This window comes from Cimex lectularius, unplaced genomic scaffold (assembly GCF_000648675.2).
Source record: "Cimex lectularius strain Harlan isolate CLEC.00 unplaced genomic scaffold, Clec_2.1 scaffold98, whole genome shotgun sequence".
Taxonomy (NCBI): domain Eukaryota; kingdom Metazoa; phylum Arthropoda; class Insecta; order Hemiptera; family Cimicidae; genus Cimex; species Cimex lectularius.
Genome location: NW_019392897.1, coordinates 1,441,530 through 1,457,861, shown reverse-complemented (window position 1 = coordinate 1,457,861; position 16,332 = coordinate 1,441,530). Strand labels below are relative to the sequence as shown.

Below are 16,332 nucleotides of genomic sequence, written 5' to 3'. Positions count from 1 at the left end.
ATCCTATCAATTCTCATAACATAGGGTGGCCTTCCTACATGCACTCAATATGGAGCCAAGAATTGCACCTTTCCATTAGGTGAGACACGTGGGGGCCCATAACTACAGGTCTTCCTCTCATGGCCTATTGTTAATCAAGTGAGGATGACCATTCTTCTACTAGTTAGTTGCTCCGAGTGCCACCAACATCGGGGGGATCAACATTGCTCTTCATACACAAGAGCTCCGCCGATTTTGCCAAGCATCGCTGCCACTTTATTTTAATCATGTTTTTATTGCATTTTTGGAAACTATTTTTTTATGACTGCTTGAAACAATGAATTTTTAATTTCCTTAAAATGTGATCTTTAAGGTTTTGGATGCAATAATACACTCGCCAATCCACATTTAGGAATTTTATTGAAACAATAAATCATCTAATAAAGACATTTATTATACATAATATAGGCCGCTAAGAAGTTCGTTAAATATTTGATATTCAATTTAAACTTATTATAATAATACATAAATGTCTACAAATATATACATAAAACAAATCCACGCCGATAATTCTGCGTGGAATAATATTTTACAACAATAATACAGAACATATTGTCAAAGCTTTATAAATCTAATATTAATAATCAGCAAAGCGATTTTTATTATATACACATATAAAATTTTTAACATCTCTATATGTATATATAATACCTATGACAATTATAAATATTTTTTTTAACAATTTTAAGCTTAATATTTATAAATAAATATATCATAATCACAGTAGTAGGAAATCAAATAAATTGAATATTAGAGACCACTTTCTTTTTTTAAATTTTAATTAGTATTATATAGCTATAAAAAGAAATTTAATCACAGACCATATATATATAATTTATATATATCTTATTTTTAAACTTCAATGGCAAATCAAATATCTATTTCTTATTTTTTTCTCCATTTTTAGCATTTCTTCTTTCGTCCGTCATATTAAATTAACATAATTTTTGATATTACGTATCTGCAAACCACTGAAATATTTAATTGGCAATATTTCAAAATGTTTATGTACATTTGGTGGTCTTTTTTTTAAATGTTTTTATTTTATTTTATTTTTTTTCGATTTCATGTATCTAGAATCTAGAGCTAGTTAATTTGTTGAATATATTATCTATATATGTATATTAATACATAGTGACACAATGCTATTTCTTTATATTAAAGATGTATTCTCACATACTCTATTGAAGCAACTTAAATAATACTTTAATAACATTTATTGTTACACCAATGACATGCTCTATCCACATAATATTTATCCATTTATCAATTTATTAGTATTACTAAAATAATTTTTTTTTTGGATAATATTTTTAATAAACACACCATCCAACCTATGGCATAAATCTATTCCCTACCAAATTGCACAATTAAATTTTTTTATTTTATTTAATTTTTTTTCTATGACACCGATCTAAAATCTCTAAATTTTGTATAATGTATGTCAATTGTAACTTTGTAAATATGTACTATTCTTAGATACATTATCTAAAAGACTAGAATTTTTCGCTGGATTATGAAACCTTTGGTGTATATCAATTGGCGTTTTTTAGTTGTATGTGAGAATCTGATCAAAAAAAAAAAAAAAGAAATAAAACAAAAATGTAAATAACAAAACTGAACGTTACCTTTCAAATGACAAATAAAAGAATGACTCGTATTAACAAGAGAGAGGATGAGAGGCGAAGCAGGGGCTCAGTATTGTCCGCCAATCTTCATCCAACCCTTATGTTAATCCAAAATAAACCATACTATAAATGAGGCTTACAGATAACCAAGAGTAGCATATTTTTTTACGAATGGCCCTTCAGTCTTGCAGTTTTCTCTGAAAATAAATTAACAATATGAGCGATTCTGTTGATAACATTTCTCCCAATTGTTCGCAATTTTTCAGCTTTGAGTGAAATAATTCAGCTCTTTGAAAGCCTTTGCCTTATGCCATTAATTTATCCCAATGTAATATCACATTTGGTGTGCTCACAGCATTGCACATTACATGAAAAAAATACTTGGTAAACATGGCTAAAAAGATTTTTTAACTGTACAAAATTCTTAATTTATAATTCGATGATGTTCAATAAAATAAATCATACAACAGAAAAGCTCAACATAGTGAAAGGATCAACTGATATTTGCAATAAAAAAAAATATAAAAAAATGATAGACCTTAACGCCAAGATGTATACAGTAGATTTCTAATTAATTATAGGACAACTATGTTTTTAAGCTAAAACATAAAGCGAAAGTTACATTTTTGGCAGTTAAAAAAATAAGCCATGTACACGAAGTATATTCAAAGGATAATTTCAACAATCCTTTGTTTTGTAACAAAGCTGAAAATTGGTAAGTAACAGTAAAACTTTACTCACTCATCTTCCCATGGGCAGATATCAGCACGATTTTGCATATCACTAGAATGTACATCATCAGGTACAACTTCATCTGCAGGAACTTGAATGGAAGGTTCGCAAGGTTCAGAACATTCATCTCTAACCGAATGCTGGGATAAATCAATGGAAATTTGTTTATTCTCATCAGACAGCAACAATTTTTGAACTTGTGTCGTTCGTGTTCCCTCTTCGGACATGATTCTAGTCTTTTTAGCAGTTCTCCGAGATTTGGGCGTGCCGACAGGAACTGTTTTGCTTTCAAGTTCTTGTTCCAAAGGTTGTGCTTCTAGATCCTCATCCAGAATAGTACTTGATTGTTCTTGTGCTTCGCTCTCGCTGGAAGAAGCGATGTTCTCAGTAAGAGTCGACTGAGGAGCGTGAGGCAGAATAACGGAAGCAGTGGGAGTCGTCAACAAGCCCTTGGCGTCCTTTTCATTTCCAGTCTCCTCAGGTTCCACAATTTCATCTGTGATTATAGTTACTATGTTCTCCGTGGGAAAATCATCATCCTGTATGCCACAATCACTTATCTTAGAAACTACGTTTTCTAAGGAGTGTTTTCGTTCTGCGTTGAGATCCTTTTCTTTTTCATCTTGAGTTTTTCCTTCGTCTCTTACTTCAGATGAACACTTTTCTAGGTGAATAAGAGAAGGTCCGGGCTCTGACTTGGCCATACATTCACTAACATATTTCTCGTCTTCAGATGACTGCTTCCTCTCCACCGACTTCTGTTTCAGGTCCTTCTGCAAGAGATTAATCCTTTCAGGGGAAACCCCGCTATCCCTGTACAATAGAATAAAAATATAATATATTGGAGTTTTATTATAGATAATTTTTGTCTACCTTGTTATGGTGATATCGTGAAGGTTAGATTGACTAGTAGATAAAGGAACATGGGTCTGAGGAGCGAATGCTGGAGCGTCGTGAACAATGCCAGTAAGACTCCGATCACTTCCTCTTCTCTTATTGACACTTGAAGCTGCGACCGGTCCAGCACAGCTCTTCTTTTTGCCAACTCCTCCAAATCCAAAAAATCTATAAAATAAAGAAAAACTCAGCACTTAGCAACTTGTCATTTTATAAATTTCAATTGTTCTAAAGAGAGAATATTGAAAAATTACAGCACACCAATTCTTTACAGCAATCGTTAAAAAAGTACAATATATTAAATTAAAATATGATCCAATGTAGAAGAGAACAAGCACTGAAAAGCTTCGAGCCACTCTTGTTGAAGAAGGTATGAAAAAAGGGACAGGGGAGAAGGTGAGAACTGAACCCACAACTGCAGGGTCTACAAGCCAAGAGTCTATCATGCTAACCATTAGGCTACCGCAGTCCACTAAAAATTGAATTGAGAAGAATTTAATTTTAATCTATCATTATTATTATTTCTTTTTTTTTGTTGTTGTTGTTGTGTTGGTGCATTTTCTTTTAAACCATCATAATTAAATAATTTTTAGTAAAACTCATGAATTTCTAATCTCATTTAATTTTGTTTACATTATAATAAATATGTTATAATTAATAAAATGATAAAAACAAGGGTTTTTCTTTTTTTCCTTCTATTAGAGTGAAGAATAATATATTAAGAAAAACATTCATAAGTTTGTTGTAATGTAACCTTTGTAAGAAAAAATAAAAAATACTGGACTTAAATTTAACGTATGTGGTGTTTAGTGACTGTTAGTTAATGATTATTTGGAGATCGTGAAATGCGGTCTGGTGTGATGTAGGTTTAGAAAAACATTTTCTTTATCGTGCCAATGTTTTGATCTTTATTGATATCATGTCGGGGTTCAAGGTGTTTGTTTTCTGTGTAGATGTGTCATTATTGTATTGAGATAGTCAATATATACTGAATATCTCACTGACACTCTCAACTCGACACACCTACAAAAGAAACTACATCACACCAGACCATGTCTCACGATCTCCAAATAATCTTTAAATTTAACATTTCGTTTAGACTTTCTGCCATCCTCCTAGTCCCAATTGTGCCGTTTTTATTTTAAAAAGTCCAGTATTTAAGAAATGTTACCTTTTCTTGGTAGGTGGATGTTTAGCGTTTGCCAGCAGGTTTTTGTACTGATCGGAACGAATGAAACGTGGATAACAATCTTTGTTCAGAAGGACAGTGTAAACATGATGTGCAGCAGCGTCAAAAGTGAATCTTGAAGGCGTTTTCATTTCATTTAACGTAGCTTCTTGTGTTCTTGAATCTATGTTTATCTCGCAAGGTGCTCCATGTGCCAAAAATTCCCTTAAAATTTTTTTTTTAAGTTAATGTTTTCCATATTTGTTTACATGTAATGAAGTAAAAACTTACTGGTGTATGCTGTTAACCTTAGATGGCACTTGTGACTGACCACAATGGCGCAATTCTTTTACTGCAAGCCAGAATCTTATATTTTCATGGCTGTATTCCTTCCTTAAATACGAGGTAAATTCCTCCACACCTAAAATTTTAAATATATATTCAAATATAATAACAAAACTGAAAATGTGTTGTAATTAATGCTAGATTGAACATAATTACCTGTTGGGTCAGCTAATAGATCTTCAAATGACAAAGCCCAGCGTTTTACCCTTTTTTCAGTTGGTACTTCAATTCTAGATAAAAAGAATGAATTAACATTAATACTGCCATAAAATAAAAATAAAATTATTCATACAAAGGTAGATTGAATTGCCAAAAAGCTGGATCATCAGATAACCATGGATTTGAAGGCTGTGGTGGCGTGAAGAATGGGTCATACTCTGCGTAAGTACTCGAGTAGGTGATGAGGCTTTCAACCGCTTGTGAAACTTTTATTCTCGATCTGGCGACTTGTCTCCGAAGTATTTCGAGCTGTTAAAAATTTAATGTTTAAGGTCAGATTACAAAAGGCCGTCCGGGTAAAGGTCGTCTGACAGATACCTCCGTGTTTTGGGGAGAAGGGCTGGTAGATCTACGCAGGTTCGTGATCGGGGAGGGCTCTAAAGGGGGCTGGCATCCAGGTGGAGGCCTATGAACTCTCCAATACGCCCTTTCTTGGGAATCAGCAACTTGCTTGTCCATTTTTCTCCTTTCTTTTCCGACTTTAATCTGAAGGAAGACAAATTTGGTTTCAAACATAAAACCAAAATATGTTGTGTTTGTGACTAAATTGCAAGAACTTTTACATCCTTATAATATACATTTTTTTATATATAAAAAAATCATAATAAAGAACTCTTTAAACATTCCACATAACAACATAGATATCTTTCGTTTACAAGCTAATTCCTAATTAAATGTGCAACACCAACCAAATTTCTTTTGTTTAAATATTCCAAAATCTCTATTAAAATAATAGAAACAAGTCCCTAGGCTTGATAATTTTAATATAATAATAATAAACCACAAAATTGAAATGCTCAAATGACTGCAATTTGAAAATTATTCGTGAGAAGAAAGAAATAAAGTAATTAAGCTCGGAGAGCCGGAGATGACTGAATTGTTTATCAGCTTCTCACATCATACCTAATAATCAACCTATGTCCTCTGCGGACCCTCTCATCCTGCTCTTGCCTCAGAACTGGAGCATCTTGGCAAAACAGTAGTGGTTGTCTGGGTCACAAAGGTCTGGAAGGTAACAGAAAGATGAACAAGGCACCTAAGCTCAAGACTGACCACCGAAATAACAGGGTTAAAAATAAGTAGAGCATCGGTGAGCAGGAGTCAGAAAGCTTTTGAGATGCTTACCTATCAATCTTACCTATGAGTTTTACCTATCAACGGCTGATTTGCCCCCAGAGGACCTAAATTTAAGAAGACAACTCACCCAGCCGTTCAACACTGAAACTTTTGGGCCAAAGCCCGAGTATGTGTCCGGCATGTACATGTGTTCCACAAAATTGAAGGATGTTATTCCTTGGCTCCATATAGAGAGCGAGTAGCAATGTCACCAATATTAACATTGTGCTTAAAAACAGTAGCAAATGTCGTGCCCCCGTCCCAATTTTTTAGAGAATTAGCACTAATTTGTTGTATATGGTGCTTGATATCTGTCTCATTTTGAGTTGGAATGTGAGTGTGTAGTGTGAGAAGAACAATGGTGGAAGTAATGAGTACCTCACCCCTTTGGTCACCAATTAGATAAAGGGGTAAGGGAGGAATATCAAGTACTCTAACACCCTAGTTAAATTAATTTATTTAAGAGTGAGAGTGGTTTCTAGATTTAAAAACTGCATTGGAAGCTGAAATTGTAGACAGCCGCTGGAATTCGATGGCGGAACGGATAAGACTGAGTGTCAGACGCTGGACTGCCAAAACCCAATGTAAATGAAGTCAGTCTAGTGAAAAGCTCAATTCTGTGCAAATGTGTTCGTATGTGCAGTTGAGCTTAAGTAAATCAATTAATCAATAATAACCAATCTATAGCTGAATTCGTTTTTATTTAAAACTAAACATTGAAAGTTCTATGTGCAAATCTTGTAAAATGTAATGCAAGGCAATGCATGAAAGAAATAGTAAATCCCATTAAGAAAATAATAATAATTGACAAAATTAATATAAAAAGATTTGTGCAGGCATATTTTTTCTTTGCAAATAATTTTAAACCAAGCAAATAAATAAATCAAAACAAAAATTTAAGCATAAAAAGCTGAAATGAACGAATTGATGATGCACTACCAAATGGTATTATTAATGTGATAGCAAACTACGATCGAAAAGAACTGAAGGTACAATTTTCCCTTTGCATTTGTCGTGTCAACATTGTTTGGAATTATCTCACCAATTTGCTATAGCATTAATTACCAGAAGTGCCCTATGTGGGGAAAAGTGGCAAACTAATCATTCAAAATCACTAAAGCTGACAAGGCTTGAGTAAAAGAAAGGAAGACAGACACTGACACATCATTAATACTTACACAGACACCAGTATTTTTCAGTAATATATTGCCATCCTCAGCCTAAATGGTAAAGAAAACTTTGTAAAGTAAGTGCTCCCAGCGTCAAGTTTAAAAAAGCCTTATCCCTCCCCCTTTATAAATAATCATAACGTATAAACCACATTTGGTTATTTTATTGTTCAGGTTGGATATAAATAATAAAATATTAATATTTAAAGAGAACGGTAAAACATAATTGTTAAAAAGTCAATTAAATTGTCTGTTAAAATGATTTTGAACAAGCCCAGCTTTTCTTGAATCCCGGTAGTTCTTAAGACTTTTATGGCTTAAGTAATATGGGGAAATGCAAAAGCTTAGAATTATTAACCTCCTCAGTTAGTAGCATCATTGTAAAGTATTGCAAAATGAAAATAAATTTAACACTTAGAGGGAAAAATTTAAGCAAAATTATAACATTAAGTTTAAAGACCAGACAAAATGTGACGTACCAATTAATGCATAAATTTATTATCGTAAATATGACCCTATTGTTTAAAAATAGGTTAAAAACATTGATGGTACAAACGTGCTACTTTGAGTTTCAGTATGGTATTAATAAAGCAGTGTTTAAAGACAAAACAAATTGGACAATCAAAAAATCAACATATCACTCAGTGAAGTGCTTAACATTGTCTACTAAACTGTCCACTCAGTGAAATAGTACATTGAACTTTATTTTATTTTAAAAAAAATATTCCAAATAATTAATTTTAACCACCAGTTAAAAGACATAAGAAAACATTTCTCCTTCATCCTGTTATCGTATTTATCTATTTAACTGTCATCACCTCTGTGCCATTGACATTTTTTTCTGCATATATTATTGTTCTTATTCTGCAAACTTTTTTCCAAAAAATAACAGAAAACAAGGTAATTTGAGGAAAGAAATATTGTTAAACAAGCAGTTCATCCTAATATGTTTATTATTGCTGGTTGGTCTGTGAAATGTCGCAACAGCTAAGCCAGCACACAGTATAGGATGATTGGTGATGATATACCCTTTAAACGACTGCTAGACATTAATTATTTATCGATTGATATTAGATGTCCCTGATATAATTCACATTTACTGCTTTTATAGCAAGTGTTGAGCTTGCAGAGTTAGTTAAATAGTTATTTTTTTAACCTCATGTGTGAGTTGATGAAAAAATACACATTAAAAAAAAATTAAGCTATCTTACCTGTTCTTCAGCTTGCATAGTCACAAGATCCCATTTGTTTTGTAGATTCCTTTTCAGGTTGTTTAGAGCTTCCTAAAATAAGCACACAAAAATGGGTGAATATTGTTTTCTTTATTAGGAATAAAAAAGACTTACGAGTTCATAATCCTCCAGAGCATGCCTCTGTTTATTGCGTAAGGTCCTTTTGACTAAATAAATCGCATATTCGACATTGTCAGGGTGGCGATGATGCCATGGCCAGTGGTAAGCAGCCTAAAAAACGATCGATAAAACATTTACCATTTAAAGTAGAAAAATTGAGTTGAAAGATCCGTTGGTAAGATTATTTTTTGGTGGATTGGCTGTTGGTCAAAAATCACACCAGAACAAATGAGAAAGAGGAAAGTGAATTCTACCTAGGTGAATAAAGATTATAATTTTACAAATGCCCCTTATAAACAAAAACTTTGAATATAATTTCATTTTGGTAAACAATAATTATCAAAATCATTTAAAAAGTTATTACAATGGTCAACTAACATTTAATTACCTACAACACCGAAATATCAAGTTAAAATATTAATATAATACAATTAATTATTATAAAATTAGGAAAGATGTAAAACTTATTTACCTGGAATCTATAGAGGGAATTATCATCTTTGATAGTTAAGGTTTTACAATCTACAGGAAAGTAGTAGCCATACTGACATAATTGATTTGCAAGGTGAACAGCCTCAACTGGAACATGGCACATCAGTTAATACTAACTACTTTGTGACATCAAACCAGGCATAAGGCCGTGTTAGGGTGTGTAATACCTGCATCGTCGATGTTGAGGTGTTCCATAAGCCATTCAATTAAGTCATATCCTGTAAAGACATGGGTTTTTTTATAATAAAGACAGTGTTCCGTTTCGGTAAGCTTAATTATAAAGATTGTGACATGCATTTTCTCAAACAAATAAAATACAACAAAATTGCAATTCTCACCTAATCATTAAACAATTAAGGTCTTAACTAAGATGTTATCTTATTAAATTATAAAATAATCATTTTTACAAGTTAATAAAAATATCATTTACATGTACACAATTTTTTAAAATATGTTTATAACTTATCTTTACAAGATTAAAGTGAAATTTACCGATAAAAGCAGAAGGAACGGAGGTAAGAAAGGATTTCTGGCTGCCAACAGGAACTCCAGACTCTGGATCTTGCATCTGTTTCACAAGTGCCTCCATCTATAAAAAATAAATTATTACATTTGACAATAAACTTCCTATAAAAACTGGATCAGTCAATAATGCTATTGATCAAAGCAGACATTTGAATTTAAAATATTTTAAAATGTAATGTACTTATAAAAAGTACCATTACATTTATAACTAAAATACCAGTGTGAATGTTTACGATAAGTGGAATTTTAAACCATAACATCAACAAAATTTGTATTGCAGATTGCATCATGATGATAATATTAGAACGTTCCATCTATAAATTGCTAATGTATATGCTTCTCATCAAAATAAAATAAATAAATATTTTAAAAATAAATTAATACAATAATAATAATACATAATTCTTCTAAACTAATTCAACTACCCTTGGGTATTGTGGACAAGAAGTGAAACATTTTACAATACTTTTTCCATAGTATTCTGAAACGCCATGGGCTAAGCATTCAAAACCAGAACCAATAGCATGGCAAATACGAGTCAGATGCCCTAAACACTTGGCCACTGCGGTCCTCCAGTAAATAAAATTAAATTTTACGATTTATTTTTTATTATCGTAAATAAACAAATTATTTCTGGAGTCAAAATTAAAATTTCTCATATAGTTCCAACTAATTATTTTTATATTGAGAATATGAAACATAGCCTATCATGCTAAATCTAGAGACTAGGCTTTTTTAGTTTCTTGTTGGATTTTTATTTAAACAAATCATTTGCTCTATTTTTCAAGTCTTACAATGGATCCTGTACATTAACATTTTTCCCTAGAGAAAAGGAAAGATTGCTTAGAAGAGTTTGAAGTCTGAAGGAGGTCAGCTGCGGCAGAAGCTTGATTACCATCAATTTTGTCAACTTTTTAATTTGTTGCAAAATAAATCAAGGGTTGTCTTCTTGAAGCAATTTTTCTTATTGATCAAAGCCAATCGCATCTCAGAAACCTCATAACTACAAATGCAGTTGTTCCAAATAGTTCAAAATTATGGAATGTCCATCATGCACTTTTTTCCACAAAACTAAACACTTTTATTGATGCTTCATTGCACATGGCTATAACAGAGGCTAGTACTTCACATTCACGAATATGTGCCGATGTATCTAACATCTAATAGTCGTATGATTCTGTCTCTGCTTTGTCCATCTTCTTTAGGTGATAATCAAGACCCTATAATTTTCTTCAAATCTTGCCTGCTGAGAGAGATGTCCTTCACCTTCTTCTTTGAGAATTTATTAATATATTCACTTGTCTCATACCCTCATTTCCAGTGCTAGAGTTTTTTCATCAAGCAATTTTTCCAGCTCCAACTCTCACTGGTGCACCTAGCTGCAGTTCCAGTTCTATGGGTGAGGGGACAGCTTTTTTTTTCATCTACATCTTCACACCCTAGAACCAACCTAAAATTAACTCGACTACAGCTATGACAAGGTTCATTTTCTTCAGTCCAGAATAGCCAAAGGAACCAGAAAACTCTACATTGACAATTTTTAAAAGTTCAATTACAGATGAAAAAATGAAATGATAAAATAATCAGAGGCGAGGAAACGAAAATTATTAAGAGACAGTTTCAAATGAATTGTATGGTAGTATTTTGGATACAAAAATTATACTATTGTAATTTGTCACATAATCCAAAAGAGACTTGATACTACGGTTCATAAATGCAGCATGGTTCATAATCAGTCACAATCAAACATTTTGTTTTAGTTCAACCAAATAGACTAATTAACTAAGTGGTATGCAATGTTCCAGATTTCATTAAAAGTGGAACAGATTTAATTATTAACATTCTGTTTAATTCATTTTTTTTCTAATACTTTCTGAACTAATACCAAAAATGTAAATGTTTTGTTGATAAAATGTCCTCCTTCATGAACTAAACAACATATTATAAATTAATTCCAAAAAAATACATTAAAAAATAAATAAATAAATAAACAGAGATCAATCGTAATAAAAAATAAATAATAATTACAGGTAATGCCCAATTTCAAGTTATTTTTTTATTTAATTGCTAGTCCAACGGCCGACTAAAACAAGGACATTTTTTAATTTATTATTTATTTGTTTAATTTATAAATCAAACATGTTCAATTATGCATAACCCTGGTACTTTAACTGCTGATAACTTAAAAATGGTCATTTTATTTATTTATTTTCTCCTCTTTTGCATGGTAATAAAAACCTACTATTTAAGAAACATTAGCATATTCTTAATCATTGCAATGATTGTTTTAAAGTTATTTTATGGTATATTCTCATAACGATAAAAAAATAAAAACAGTATCCTATTGCAATAAACATATAAAGTTGGACAAATATAAAATATAGTAAATATTAAAAACATACTGCAATGTACTTTATAAAATTGTAAATAATTCAACTTTCTTGCAGCACTTTTATTATTTTTTAAATTTTAAATATTTTTCATTAACTTTTAACTTACTTTGCTGGTTCTGACATGACAGCTTTAAAGAATTAGACATATTACAAGAGTTTTATAGTAATACAATTTTACAATTTTTAGATTAATTAAGGGACAAAGGTGGTCGAGTGGTTTGGATGCCCGTCTCGTATTTGCCACACTAGAGGTTTTGTTCTGGGTTCAAACCCAGGCAGAACCAATGGCATTTCAATTTATAATAGTATGAAAAATGTATTGTACAGTGGTTTGACCCCTTGTCCACGATATCCAATTGGTAACTGGACGTTAAACCCTCCTGTAAGTCAGGAATGTTTAGATTAATGTTTTTGAAATTTACTCCTGCTGTCTGCGTGTGATACCAATCATCTTGCTCTGTCTAACCTAGCTGTGTTGTACCTTAGTTCATTCAAATTAAAGTAATTTTGGGGATGTTGGTGGTCGCAATGGTTTAGGCGTTGACTCGGCACTCCTCATTGAAAAGATGGCTGTAGACATGTGGTATTCGCCAAATGCTGATTACTGCCGAACATTTGCCAAATCTCGAGATGCTCATCTTGGCAGTCGCCAAATAGCATACCTACACTATAACCAAATGAAGGGTTTGTACAACCAGTCAATTTGTGAGGAAACAGCGAATACGTATTTGCCAAATGCCGTGTGAATCCTCAACTTATTATTAATTATGATGGACAACAGTTATGGAGTGGAAAAAAACAAACCATACTCTGGATTACCTCCAGCAATGGGTCAAATGATTTTTGCCTCAGATAAATTATCATTGATGTGATATTGGATAAAGTTGCAGCTTGTGCAGTAGATAACAATAAGTTGAATGAAACAATAATAATAAGTGAAACTGTCATGGCTGCAGCTGCAGTTACTGTTTTGTGCAGTGGCTAAAACTCAGTAACAAAACAGTCACAAAGTACTGTTGACCCACCCCATCTTACTGTCAATTCGTTTCCACGCATCGAAAACCACGTTCCAATTTTTGTGATTCAGAAGAGAAGCGTTCGAAATTATCGGTTCAACTTGGTACAGTTCGAGGAACGAAAAGACTTATGATGGACCAATCCATTTCTTACCGTCAGAAACACACTATGATGTTCTTTAATTAATACATCTATACTAATTAGGAATCATTTATTATTGAAAAATAAATAGTAGTGTTGATTGATGATTACAGTTGATATCTTACAGCACAGTTGTTTCCCGAATGTGTGGACGCTTTGAGTTCAGGTACTTCATGAATTTTGTGCACTTTGAACTTGACAAGGAAAACGAAAATTAGCTGAGCATGTCAAGCACCGAATATTATTGCTTGGCAAATAATCAAGCACCCATCCCTACTAGTCGGTATTCGGCAAACCTTTGCTTGTCATTCGGCGAATCCCGCATGTCTGGAGCCACCAGCTATCCGGCGTCCCTGCATCGAACCCGACATTCCTACATATGGGCTTTTTTTCAAAAACACTGGAACCCCAAGTTTTCATATAACTTCGTAGTTGAAATACCCTCTTTTAAATATATATAAAAAAAGTAGTTTTCTGATAATTCTCCGTTTGGACTGCAAGGTGATGAAGCAAAGGAACCATATGAGTGACACAATGAAGATGGTGGAATGTTGAAATGTATACGGCTAATACAGCAAGTGAAGGCAGATCAAGATGATCGGTAAGGTTCAAATTACAAATTATATTATTACATCTGCACAACATTCAATTTAATATTGTTTTATTTAAATTTATTTCTGTTATAATCTACAGTGATAGAGACATAATTTATTACAGTATTGTTTAATTATTACTTTTTTTTGTGTGTGTAGCAGTTTGGGTAGTATGACTGTGTGTCGCATGAAAGACTCAGTTTCACAGGATATTCTAGCATATAATTAAGAGTCTCTGAATAGTCAGAGGATACGGAATGCAATGGATATTACCTTATGGAAGGCGTATGGCCTGGGCTCCATGGCTGGCCGGGGCGGAGCTGCCTACCCAACCTCCATCGGGCTCGCAACCCGCCCCATCATTTCATACAATTACAACATGAATCCTGAAAAAGAGAGAACAATTTGAAATCTCAAAGGTGTGGTATCAATCTAATAACACAACTGGTTCAAACTCCATCTACCAATCGGCTAACCATCATCTTCGAAACATATCTGTACATAGTTTAACATAAAATAGCAAGGCTACAAAAGAAAACGGTTCGCCTTTTGCTAAATAAACACAAATACAAATTTATAAGGATTAGGTAAAATAACCTGTCTTTGTATGTATGAAGAAACGATCCATTTTATCATTTATAACAACGGGAAATCGGTTTTCTTAGAGCGTGTACTTTCGTTCAACATACAACCCGGTCAGTTCGCCAACATCAAAACTTCAAAACCAAACATTAAATTCATGTAAATATCGATGTACCTTCAAAGCAGAAGATATTGATCACAACACACAAGGAAGAGGAACTCCCTAAGCCCGCAAGCACTGCGCACAACCCTACCCGGACTTACTCCGAGTTCAAAAATTCAAATTACAAACTGATCGAAAAACGGCCTAGTTTTCCGTAAAGGCGAAAAACCCAATTTTGAAAAATCGGAATTTGAATTGAATTGAACCTGTACTGATATCATCGTGCCGTTGAGCTGATGCGCCGCCCCACAATTTCAACATCGTTGAAATAACTGTCAAAATGCTGGTATTTGATTTTTTTTAAACAGAATTATCCGAAGAATATACGAGTTTGGTTCAGTTTTTCCATTAAGCTTGGAAAAACTATTCAAAATGCTGAATACTACTTTCTGATAAAGAAATTAAAGGAAAGAAGTTTTTTACAGAAATGAAAACCAATCATTTAAAAAACTAAAAACCGTCATTTACAAAATGTGGTACTTATTTAAGTGATAACTCAGCAATACCCACCCGCCCTCTTGTGGGTTTGTTATCAAACATTTAAATGGTTCTGTCAGGTATCCCCATTACAAATTTCAATTACGTATAAATTTTACTAGGCTAAACAATCATATTTAAAATAGATATTCTCAGGGTCGTAAATATTTTTAATTTGATCTTTGTAGCTTTATGTATGTGATATGTGTTATTTATTGGAATGAATGTATTTATTTGTGTGAATGACAGGGTTAGCTCCAATTACCCTGAATAATATCGAGCACTATAGGGTAGTGTGAATGTAATTCATTAGCGTGAATGGAGGGGTTTATCCTCAACTACTTCGAGGAAGACCGAATACTATGGGGTAGTGTGAATGAAGATGCTTATCCCCTCAATTACCCCAAGGAATATCGAGTACCCTGAGGTAGTGGGAATGAAGTCTAATTTGTGAATGTAATTTATTAGCGTGAATGAAGGGGCTTATCCCCTCAATTACCCCAAGGAATATCGAGCACTCTGGGGTAGTGTGAATGCTAACTAGACTAGCATGTTTTTGTGTAATTTTTTTTTTTTTTGTTATTTTATCCAAAATTATTAGGCCCTGAGATACCAAGGTTGTATGAGGGTTAAAACGCGAGAAAGATAAGAAAAGAAATGTAAACATAAAGAGGGCAGGCGATAACCAACATATTTGCTAACTCTAAAACTAATAATTATTTATTAATTAATTTTTATGTTGTAAATAGATATGTATATTTGTTTACCATGTAAATCATGAGAAATTGTTTCAAAATCCTGATGAAAGTGCTTTCCCTCAAAAGTTCGATAAAAAGGAACTGAATATTTTTCTTTCTTTAAAATTTGCCTTATCCCTAATTTTTTGTATATATAATTATAACAAAATCAACCAAGATAATATATCTGTATGTCTATGAGCATATTGTCCTTTTTAATGTGTAAAATTGTTAAAATATATTGAAATACTTCCCCATTACTTTGCCCATCATAAAAAGGAAAAACATAAAGAGAATAAACTTTTTTTTAATACAAATAAAACCTTTATTATTAGGAAATTTGTACTTTAAAATATATATTTACTTAAATAAAAATTATTTCCAATTTTTATGCAAAGACGGTTGAGAAGAAAAATTGGAAACAATAATTAATAATAATCAATAATAAGTCTACATATAATTGAATTTTTGCAGTGTTATTCCGTTATAAAATTTAGCACTAATTTGAATGAATCTGTATAAAACGTTGTAAATGTAGACATCACAC

At 32.5% G+C, this 16,332-nt stretch overlaps 1 protein-coding gene across 2 annotated transcripts; it reads right to left on the bottom strand.

Moving 5' to 3' along the window:
• Positions 1 to 1,091: 1,091 nt before the first annotated feature.
• Positions 1,092 to 14,771, bottom strand: LOC106664357 (regulator of G-protein signaling 7-like). 2 transcript variants are annotated; one of them, XM_014390028.2, is made up of 16 exons: positions 14,424 to 14,771; positions 14,100 to 14,212; positions 9,650 to 9,746; positions 9,325 to 9,375; positions 9,138 to 9,244; positions 8,660 to 8,776; positions 8,525 to 8,596; positions 7,323 to 7,364; positions 5,347 to 5,514; positions 5,102 to 5,277; positions 4,966 to 5,039; positions 4,756 to 4,885; positions 4,468 to 4,689; positions 3,273 to 3,464; positions 2,409 to 3,212; positions 1,092 to 1,864 (listed from the first exon to the last, which is right to left on the bottom strand). In XM_014390028.2, exons 2-16 carry the CDS (start codon positions 14,127 to 14,129, stop codon positions 1,804 to 1,806), a joined length of 2,343 nt encoding a protein of 780 aa, XP_014245514.1. In that variant the 5' UTR covers positions 14,130 to 14,212; positions 14,424 to 14,771; the 3' UTR covers positions 1,092 to 1,803. The 2 variants fall into 2 exon arrangements, with proteins under 2 accessions (XP_014245514.1, XP_014245516.1); XM_014390030.2 differs by lacking the exon at positions 7,323 to 7,364.
• Positions 14,772 to 16,332: the final 1,561 nt, after the last annotated feature.

Coding starts and splice junctions, on each gene's coding strand:
- LOC106664357 (XM_014390028.2), bottom strand. CDS start 14,129: ATGGAGCCCAGGCCATACGCCTTCCATAAG. Junction 5,278..5,346: donor CTTCTCCCCAAAACACGGAG/GTATCTGTCAGA, acceptor AATTTTTAACAG/CTCGAAATACTTCGGAGACA. Junction 1,865..2,408: donor ATCTGCCCATGGGAAGATGA/GTGAGTAAAGTT, acceptor ATTTATTTTCAG/AGAAAACTGCAAGACTGAAG.